This window comes from Carcharhinus amblyrhynchos, chromosome 9, assembly GCF_965287045.1.
Source record: "Carcharhinus amblyrhynchos chromosome 9, sCarAmb.v2.hapA, whole genome shotgun sequence".
NCBI lineage: Eukaryota > Metazoa > Chordata > Chondrichthyes > Carcharhiniformes > Carcharhinidae > Carcharhinus > Carcharhinus amblyrhynchos.
The window spans coordinates 88,743,553-88,754,501 of NC_137332.1; the positions used below are offsets into that span (position 1 = coordinate 88,743,553).

General features: G+C 47.1%; 1 protein-coding gene across 1 annotated transcript in view; it reads left to right on the forward strand.

Annotated features, from left to right (window-relative positions):
- LOC145348606 (complement C4-like) overlaps positions 1–10,949 on the forward strand; it is a 275,511-nt gene that overhangs the window by 178,345 nt on the left and 86,217 nt on the right. Inside the window, exon 26 of the mRNA XM_080196782.1 lies at positions 3,626–3,782. Within this exon, the coding sequence (XP_080052908.1) occupies positions 3,626–3,782 (157 nt within the window). The remainder of the gene's footprint in view (positions 1–3,625; positions 3,783–10,949) is intronic.

Genomic DNA, 10,949 nt, shown 5'->3' on the forward strand with positions numbered 1-10,949 from the left:
TCTATATAAATGGTAAATGGCTGAGGCCCCAGCACCGACCCCTGGGGCACTCCACTAGTCACGAACCGCCAATCTGAATAGCACCCATTGACCCCCACTCTCTGCCTCCTATTTGACAACCAATCCCCTATCCACGCTAACACCCTACCCTCAACTCCATGCCCCCTAACCTTCTTGTGCGGCACCTTATCAAACGCCTTCTGAAAATCAAGAAACAGTGAGGTTTGGAAAATAATGATCAAGGCATCCACTATCACCTCTGCCATTTCTTTCAGAACCCTTGGATGCATTCCATCCGGCCCTGGGGACTTGTCCACAATCAGTCCCTCCAGTCTGTCGAGCACTGCCTCTCTAGTAACAATAATGTCATTCAGGCCCTCCACTCCTACCATCTTTCCAGCGCTAACACCCGGCAAATTATTCACGTCCTCCTCCGTGAAGACCGAAACAAAGAAGTTATTCAAGACCTCAGCCATTTCCCCATCCCCTACCACTAAGTCCCCCCTCTCATCCTCTAAGAGTCCAACGTTCACCCTAGTCAGCCTCTTCCTTTTTACATATTTATAAAAACTCTTACTATCCTTTTTTATATTTAGCACTAGCCCAGCTTCATAGTTTATCCTACCCTTCTTTATCAACTTCTTTGTCATTCTTTGTTGATATTTAAACCTCTCCCAATGCTCTTCTCACCCACTACTCTTAGCTACTCTAAATGCATCCGCTTTTAATTTAACACTTTCCTTTACCTCCTTCGTTATCCACGGCTGATTATCTCTCCTCATATGGTCCTTTTTAACCATCGGAATAAATTTCTGCTGAGCACCAAGAAAGATCTCCTTAAAGATCCTCCACTGTTCCTCAGCAGAACTACCATCCAATGTGCTCCCCCAATCAATATTCGCCAATTCCTCTCTCATCCTATCATACTCCCCTCTGTTCAAACAAAGGACACATGTCCGGGAACCCACTTTCTCCTCCTCCACCTGCATCAGAAACTCCACCATACAATGATCACTCTTAGAACATAAGAACATAAGAAATAGGAGCAGGAGTAGGCCAACTAGCCCTTCGAGCCTGCCCCGCCATTCAATAAGATCATGGCTGATCTGTCGTGGCTCAGTTCCACATTCCTGCCCTCTCCCCATAACCCTTAATCCCCTCTCTTATCAAAAACCCATCAACCCATCACTAGTGAGGTAGCCTCCACCACTTCCTTCATGACAAGGTCCCTAATTCTACCTGCCTCATTACATAACACCAGATCCAAGATAGCTCGCTCCCTTGTCGGCTCCAACACACACTGTTCAAGGAAACTATCCCGGCAGCATTCCAAGAACTCTTCCTCAAGCCCACCGCGTCCAACATGGGTCGACCAATCAGTATGCAGATTGAAATCCCCCATAACTACGGCCGTCCCATTCCTGCACGCCGCACTTATTTGCGCGTTAACAGCCCGCCCCACCTCCAGATCATTATTCAGGGGCCTATAGACGACACCCACCAGCGTCTTCCTCCCTTTGCTGTTCCTAATCTCCACCCACAACGATTCCACTTTCTGCTCTTTGGCTCCTATAGCATCCCTTGCTACCACCCTGATGCTATCCTTAATCAGCAGAGCTACGCCCCCCACTTTTTCCTCCCGCCTATCCTTCCTAAACACTTGATACCCCTGGACATTCAGCTCCCAGTCCCTGTCACCTTGCAGCCACGTCTCTGTAATGGCCACCAGATCATATCCATTTGTGCTGCTCTGCGCCACCAGCTCATTCACTTTATTCCAAATGCTTCATGCATTCAGATAAAGTGCCTTCATCCCAGCCTTCACCCGTACCCTATTTGCCGGAACGCCACCAACCATACTCACGCCCCCTACTCCCTCTATTATTGGGACATCCTCGGCCTCTTCCCTTACCTGTACCCTCTCCTTTACTTTCGACCCTGTAATTTCACCTACCCTCGCACCCTCCCCCCCCCAATTAGTTTAAAGCCCTATCTACAGTCCTATCTACACGATTTGCCAGGACTCTGGTCCCAGCACGGTTCAGACCAACCCCATCCCACCTGAACAGGTCCCACCTACCCCAATACTGGTGCCAATGCCCCATAAATTCAAACCCATTCCTCCCACACCAATCCCTGAGCCACCCGTTCACTTCCTTAATCTTATCAACCCTATGCCCGTCTGCACACGGTTCAGGCAGTAGTCCAGAGATGACCACCTTGTTGGTTCTACTTTTTAATTCCGTTCCCAGCTTTTCATACTCCCTCCCCAGATCCTCAGTTCGCATTTTGCCTACGTCGTTGGCACCCACATGTACCACAACGACCGGGTTCTCACCCTCCCACTCCAGGTTCCTCTGCAGCCCAGATGCGACATCCTGGACCCGAGCACCAGGCAGACAACACACCCTTCTGTGGTCTTTGTCATTGTGACAAAGGACAGTGTCAATACCCTTAACCCCACTATTCCCAATTACCACTACATTCCTACATTGGCAGCATCCTAATAAATTTTATCTGCAGTCTTTCTAGTTTAACAATATCCTTTCTAATATGGGGTGATTAGAACTGTGCAAGGTATTCCAAGTATGGCCTTACCACTTCTTGTACAACTTCAACAAGGTGTCCCAACTCCTGTATTCAATGTTCTGACCAATGAAAGCAGGCATGCTGAATGCTGCATTCACCATCCTGTATACCTGTGAGTCCACTTTCAAGGAGCTATGAACCTGTATTCCTGGATCTCTCTGTTCTCTAACTCTCCTACCATTAACTGAGAAGGTACTACTTTGATTTGATCTACCAAAATGCATCACCTCACATTTATCTAAATTAAACTCCATCTATCATTCATTGGCCCATTCGTCCAATTGATCAAGATCCTGTTGCAATCGTAAATAACCTTCTTCACTGTCCACTATGCCACCGATCTTGGTGTAATTTAGAAACTTATTAACCATGCCTCCTAAATTCCCATCCAAATCATTAATATAAATAACATAGAATAGTAGACCTAGCACTGATCCCTTATGCACACCACTTTGAAAAAGAACCCCCTGCAACCTGACAATTTTGTTGTCAAGCCAATTTTGAATCCAATTGGCTACCTCACCCTGGATCCCATGAGATTTAACATTATGCAACAATATACCATGTGGTATCTTGCTAAAGTGCAAGTAGACAATATCTCTATATCCTCCTCAAAGCTCACCTTCCCACCCAGAATCCTTATTGAAATTTGACAGGGCAATGTCTAATAGGTTTTTGGTTACCTGATCTGATTTGTGCAAACATATATACCCCACTAATCTCACCAACTGGCATATCACTGAACTGTGGGAGGAAACCAAAGTTCTCAGAACAAACCCACGCAGACATGAGATGACTGTGCAAACTCCACACAGTTAGTTAACCCAGGCTGGAATTGAACCCTGATCCACTGCAGCTGTGAGGTAGCAAACAAACTAAAAAGTGCCACTGTGCCATCCATTTTTATCCCTCTGGTGGTTACAAATGCTGAAATTCAAATGGGCATTCCCAAACTAAAATCTAATATTCCAACCAGTGTTTGGAATCCAAATTGATTATATGCAGGTTATATAAATTACCAACTGTCTCCTTTCAGGTTGACTGCGTTTATTGTAAAAATACTCTCAATGGCACGAAGAAAGATTATTGTCAATGATAGATTCATCCGGGAGTCCGTTGCTTACTTGATCCGAGGACAAAAGAGCTCTGGAGCTTTTGAAGATCCATACCCTGTGATAGACAGAAACATGCAGGTTAAGTTCTTATTGATTTCTTGTATCTGCATCCTCTGTCCCCTGTTTCTGAATGATTTTAATAACATTTGTCATTCTTTATTGGGCGTATATGGGGTGTCAGGGAGGCATAGTACCTTTGGTGGGGGAACATGTCGCGTCTTTTCAGGGTGGTTTGTCCATCTTTTGTCCCCACCTGGCACTCAGCTCTCACCTGTGGCTCCCCGTAGCTGTTTGAATGTGACAGTGGCCACACCCTGGGCAACAGCCTGACAAGTCGGCTAAACCAGGTGAGGGTAGCCGATGGTCTCAACCCTCGGTGAGATAGGGAGGTGTCTATCCCAGCATGAAAAGACAGAGTCCGGCAGATTGAGCGGACAAGACCAATGGAAGGTCCAACGGTCAAAAAGGTGGTCTGTGCAAGCGTAGTGGAACACAAAGAGCAGGACATTCATAGAAGATGTCCTGGTCATCCACTGCGCCTAGTCCCACCTCCAGCCATCTCGACTCTTGTCTTGCCATTGGATCTAGGTGGGAATTGGGAAGAGAGAGTGAGGCTGATGCTGCGCAACTCTCCCTCACTTTTGGTTACCTGATTTGTGCAAACATATATACCCCACTAATCTCACCAACTGGCACATCACCGAACTGTGGGAGGAAACCAGAGTTCTCAGAAGAAATCCGTGCAGACGTGAGATGACTGTGCAAACTCCACACAGTTAGTTAACCCAGGCTGGAATTGAACCCTGATCCACTGCGGCTGTGAGGTAGCAGACAACTGTACAAAAATGTTACAACTGTACAAAACTCTGGTGCGGCCGTACTTGGAGTATTGCGTACAGTTCTGGTCGCCGCATTATAAGAAAGATGTGGCGGCATTGGAAAGGGTGCAGAGGAGGTTTACCAGGATGTTGCCTGGTATGGTGGGAAGGTCTTATGAGGAAAGGCTGAGGGACTTGAGGTTATTTTCATTAGAGAGAAGGAGGTTAGGAGGTGACCTAATTGAGGCATACAGGATGATCAAAGGATTGGATAGGGTGGACAGTGAGGGCCTTTTTCCTCGGATGGTGATGGCTAACACAAGGGGACATATCTTTAAATTAAGGGGTGGTAATTATAGGACAGATGTCAGAGGTAGGTTCTTTACTCAGAGGGTAGTAAGGGCATGGAATGCCCTGCCTACAGCAGTTGTGGACTTGCCAACTTTAAGGGCATTCAAATGGTCAGTGGATAGGCATATGGATAACATTGGAATAGTTTAGGTTAGAGGGTCATTAGATTGGTTCCACTGGTCGGTGCAACATCGAGGGCCGAAGGGCCTGTACTGCGCTGTAATGTTCTATTAAATCCAAATCAAACGCTGGTTTTGACATCATCATCATCATCAGTGTTCTGCTCAACCCTCGAAGTCTGGTGGCAATGGACGAGCGACGAAGCAGCAGGTGTGGATACACTGGGAGCTGTAGCCATGGACCTGCATGCAGGCAGCTCAGGTCTAATGGTCATTTTTTACTGACAGAAACAGCAGTGAAACTCGGCATCTACCTGGACGACTGAGCAGTCCTCTTCAGTAATGCACTGCTCACCTCTGTAGAATGAGGAAGGGGCGAGAAAAGGTGCCCTAAACATTGCCTGCTTCACTATATTCTGGCCAGTTTACCGCAGCTGGCGGGGATCCCATCTTGCAGTCAAACAAACAAAATAAAACACAAGGTGACACTGCGCACCCTTGGCACTTGGAACGTGCGCACGCTCTTGGACAACCCTACAGCAGACCGACCAGACAGAAGAACAGCCTTAGTTGCCAGAGAGCTTGCAAGATATAAGCATTGACATTGCAGCCCTGAGTGAAACTTGTCTTGCCAACGTAGGTCAGTTGACTGAAACTGGAGGTGGATACACTTTTTTCCGGAACAGTCGCGGCAGCGATGAGCGTCATGATGCTGGAGTTGGATTTGCTGTCAGGAGTCACCTTGTTCGGAAACTTGATAGTCTACCCAAGGGTGTGAATGACCGACTTATGACATTACAGCTTCCGCTACAGAACAGAAGTCAAGCCACCCTGATCAGCGCCTATGCCCCCACAATGAACAACCCAGACGAGATGAAAGACAAGTTCTATGAAGAACTAGATGCCCTACTATCAGCAGTGAGCAATACCTACAAGCTGATCTTGCTTGGCGATTTCAATGCAAGACTTAGCGTGTGACTTTGCAATTTGGCACGGAGTTACTGGAGTGGGCAAGTGTAACAGTAACGGCCTACTCTTAATGAAGACCTGTGCAGCACACGACCTCCTCATCACCAACACAACCTTCCGTCTGCCTACCCGTAACAAGACCTCCTGGATGCACCTCCACTCTAAGCATTGGCATCTTATCGACTATGTCACTGTCAGGAGAAAGACAGGCAGAATGTCAGAGTGACCAAGGCCATGTGTGGTGCTGACTGCTGGACAGATCGCAGGCTCATTGTCTCCAAAGTGAGGCTCTGCATCAGGCCTAAGAGGCGATCACAAGGAAGCAAGGTTATGAAAAGAATCAATGCTGCCAAGCTAAAGAATCCCAGCATAGCTTCAGCATTGGCTGAAGAATCAGAAATCAAACTTGCTGACCTACACCTCACAGGCAGTGCTGAGGACGACTGGGAACGCTTCAGGGATTCTATCCATACATCTGCACTCCACCACCCGCAAGCAGCATGATTAGTTCGATGAGAATGATGATGAGATACAGGCTCTACTTGTTGAAAAGCACCGTCTTCATCGGGCCTGTCAGAATGACCCATCATCAGCTCCAAGAAAAGTGCTTTTACCAGTGCTTGCAGGACAGTCCAGAATAAACTGCGTAAAATGCAGGATGCCTGGCTGAGCGCCAAGGCAGATGAAATACGCTGACAGAAACAACTTGAAACAGTTCTACAAAGCCCTCAACACTCTCTACAGACCTCAATCTCTCGGGAGTTCCCCCCTCCTGAGTACAGATGGTACAACTCTCATTACAGAGAGAGCTCAGATCCTGCAGAGATGGGCTGAATATTTTGAAACCGTCCTCAACCGACCGTCATCTATTAACGATGAGGCAATTGACAGGATTCCCCAGGTTGATATTAACAGCTCCATGGATGACCCACCGGTAGTAGCTGAAGTCACGAAAGCTGTCTGCCAGCTATCCAGTGGCAAAGCCTCAGGGGCAGGTGCCGTACCAGCAGAGATCTACAAAGCTGCTGGTCCTCTACTTGTCAAGAAGCTCACTGAGTTGTTCCAGTCCTTTTGGAAGCAAGGATCCATTCCTCAGGAACTTAAAGATGTTTCCATTGTACACCTCTACAAGAGGAAGAGCAATTGGCAAGTATGTGACAATCATGGGGAATCTCACTGCTCTCCATCACAGGAAAAACCCTCGTAAGAGTCCTGCTAAATCGTCTGGTCACTCATCTGGAGATAGGCCTGCTTCCGGAGTCACACTGTGGCTTCCGCAAAGGTCGCGGGACTATTGACATGATTTTTGCTGCGGGCCAACTTCAGGAGAAGTGTCAGGAGCAGAATCGCAAGCTCTACACAACCTTTGTTAACCTCGCGAAAGCCTTCAATACTGTAGGCCGACAAAGCCTGTGGAGGGTCATGTCAAAGTTCAGCTGCCCCCCCAAATTCATTCAGATGGTACGCCAGTTCCATGATGGCCAGAGTACTGGATGACAGAGAACCCTCTGAGGCATTCCCACTCACCAATGGCATCAAACAGGGCTGTGTGCTCGCACCCACACTGTTCAGCATGATGTTTACTGCCATGCTGAATGATGCCTTCCAGAACAGTGTTGCTGGAATCAGCCTCAAGTACAGAGTGGATGGGAAGATCTTCAACCTGAGGAGACTTCAAGCTATTATCAAAGTGAAGGAGACTGTACTGAGAGACTTCCTCTTTGCTGATGACTGCATCCTGCATGCTGGCTCAGAGCCAGAGATGCAAGTCAGTATGGACAAATTTTCCACGGCTTGTGATAACTTTGGACTCACCATCAACATTAAAAAGACCGAAGTCATGCACCAGCCTGCTCCTCATGCACCGTACACAGAACCCATAATCATAATCAAACGGCAGAAACTACAGGCAGTGGACCTGTTCACTTATCTTGGCAGCACCCTCTCCCAAGCAGTGACTATTGATACAGAAGTTAACTGCAGAATAGCAAAGGCAAGTTCTGCTTTTGGTAGACTGCTCTCCACTACACAGGAATGTCAAGGAATCAGTCCAGCAATAAAACTGAAGGTCTACAGTGCTGCAGTACTCACTACCCTCCTGTATGCCTATGAAATGTGGACTGTGTGTCAAAGGCATGCAAGACAGCTCAATCATTTCCACATGACTTGTCTTCACAGAATATTTTGCATCAGATGGCAAGACAAAAGTACCAGACACTGAAGTTCTCTCTACAGCAAGTCTATCATCAGTCCACACTCTGCTGATGAGAGTGCAGACCCGCTGGGCAGGTCATGTCATCCGTATGGCAGACGAGTACATACCCAAGCAGTTCCTTTTTGGGGAACTCCTCTGCTGGAAGACACTCGCATGGAGGGCAGAAGAAATGTTTCAAAGACACACTCAAAGCCACCCTGAAGTCGCTTGACATTGACACGACCACCTGGGAAATGCTGGCAGAAAACCGCCCTACCTGGCGCTGCCTCATCCACAAAGGCTGTCAAGCTCATGAAGCAAGGTGTATTGCTGAAGCACAACTTAAGCGTGAGCTGCACAAGTCCAGAGCCACCAGTGCAACAACTACGAATGGGAGCCAGGCGGATGTAATTATACATGTAGGAGAGAGGGACATAGGAAGGAAGAGTAGGGGGGAAATATGTACGCAGTTCAGGGAGTTGGGAGCCAGGCTGAAGTGCAGGGCCTCCAGGGTGGTGATCTCTGGGCTGCTGCCAGTGCCCAGCAATAGCAGGGATAAGAATAATGAGATCCTGCAGCTGAATGTGTGGCTGAGGGATTGGTGCAGGACAGAGGGTTTTAGTTTTGTTGACTATTGGGAAGTCTTTGCAAAGGAAGGGCACTTGTATAAGAGGGCTAGGGAACACTTAAATGGGAAGGGTACACATATTTTAGCTGGGAGGTTGGCTGGAGTGTTTAGGCAGGGTTTAAACTAGTACGGAGGGGGGGTGGGGAGGAGAGAGACAGCTCAGGCACTGGGAGTGAGTTGGAGGTCAGGGTAAGTCGAGTTGATAGGAAAATCCCCCAGGAGAAGGAGGATCCGAGAGGGCCTGGGGGTCTTCGGTGCATCTGTTTTAATGCGAGGAATATGACGGGAAAGTCGGATGAACTTAAGGCCTTGATGTTCGGGAGGAATTTAGATGCGGTGGCAGTGACAGAGACGTGGTTAAAGGAGGGGCAGGACTGGCAGCTAAATATTCCAGGGTATAAGTGTTTTAGGTGTGATAGGGGAGGGTTGAAAAGAGGAGGGGGAGTGGCGCTCTTAGTTAGGGAGCGGATCACAGCGGTGCAGAGGGAGGATAACATGGGGGGGTGGAAATTGAGTCTTTGTGGGTGGAGTTGAGGAATAGGAAGGGGGCCATTACTATGCTAGGAGTGTACTATAGGCCGCCCGATAGCCCACGGGCAGTGGAAGAGGGTATATGTAGGGACACCTCGTGTCCAACGAGGGGCATACAGGCAATGGGTCGTACTGGGGCTGCTCTTTGTTGTTCGAGATTGGCCTAGTGCTTCATGTCGTTAGTGTGTGCCTAAACTGGACAAGATACTGGGCAAGACGACAGCTCAGTGACTATCGCTGATTGCTGTGCAGACACATGGATTTGGGCCGGTGTCTGTGGGAGTTTGCGCATTCTCCCCGTGCTTGCGTGGGTTTTCTCCGGGTGCTCCGGTTTCCTCCCACACCCCAAAGGTGTGCTGTTAGGCTGATTGGCAGGAATAAATTGTCCCTAAATCAGTTTCCCTCAATATGTGCCAGGACATTCTGTGCCCGAATTGGCCTGATCAGTCATCTTCGGACACACTGTAACGAGCCTCAAAATGACTAATGGTGTGAGGTCCTCATTGATGATGATGGACGAACAACAACGTCATTCTTTATTACATGGTTCCCCCTTTCATACTTCACATTCCGCTTTTCCATATTGCCAAATCTTTAAACTGCCCCATGGTTGAGTGATCTTTGCATGCACATTAAATTGTCAAATTCTGTTTGTGGAGGTTGGCCATTAGTCTTATGTAAAACTTCTGAGCATACAAAGGGTACTCGGAGGGTAACTTACTGACTTCCAATGGTAAGTTATGACATTGCGATATGACATCCCAGCAATAATTTCACATTCAATTAATGTTCCATTTTTACCTTTGACCAAAAGGATTAAAAGATTTTATCCAGCACTGACAATTGGTGCAGTTCAAACAATAACCTTTCAAAACAAAGTATTTCATTTTTTTTATATTCACCTTCTCTTCAATCCATCAACAATTGAAAACTGGTTTGCTTTCTTTACTCATTCAAATCTTTCATGATTTTCAACATCTTAACCCAAACTATACCTTCTCTTCATTCATGAAGACAGCAGTGACTTCTTCAGGGTATCCATTTAACGGGACTCTTTCATCTGTTAATTAATGTGTAATTCCAAATGACTTCACATCCTTCTAACTTCAAATTAGATGTATTTGTGCAACTGGAATTTTGAGAATAGACCACACATACCAAAATAAATTATTTCCTGTTTTACCCCATGCATTTATTTATCAATCCCAGGTCATGGAGGTGATTTTCCCCAAAAATTCAAAGTGTTGAAAATGAAGCAAATCCCACCTTTCTTCTTTCATTACCTTATACGTCTGTAGAGACGTATAAGATAATGAAGGGGATGGATAGGGTAGAGGTAGAGAGATTCCTCCCACTTAGAAAGGATAGCAGGATGAGAGGACACAGCCTCAAGTTAAGGGGGGGGCCAGTTTAGATCAGAGTTGAGGAGGAACTTCTTCACTCAAAGGGTGGTGAATCTCTGGAATTCTCTGCCAGTTGAAGTGGTGGAGGCTGCCTCGCTAAATATATTTAAGTCATGGGTAGATAGGTTTTTGATAGACAAGGGAATTAAGGGTTATGGAGAGAAAGCGGGAAAGTGGAACTGATCCACTTCAGATCAGCCATGATCTTATTGAATGGCGGGACAGGTTTGAT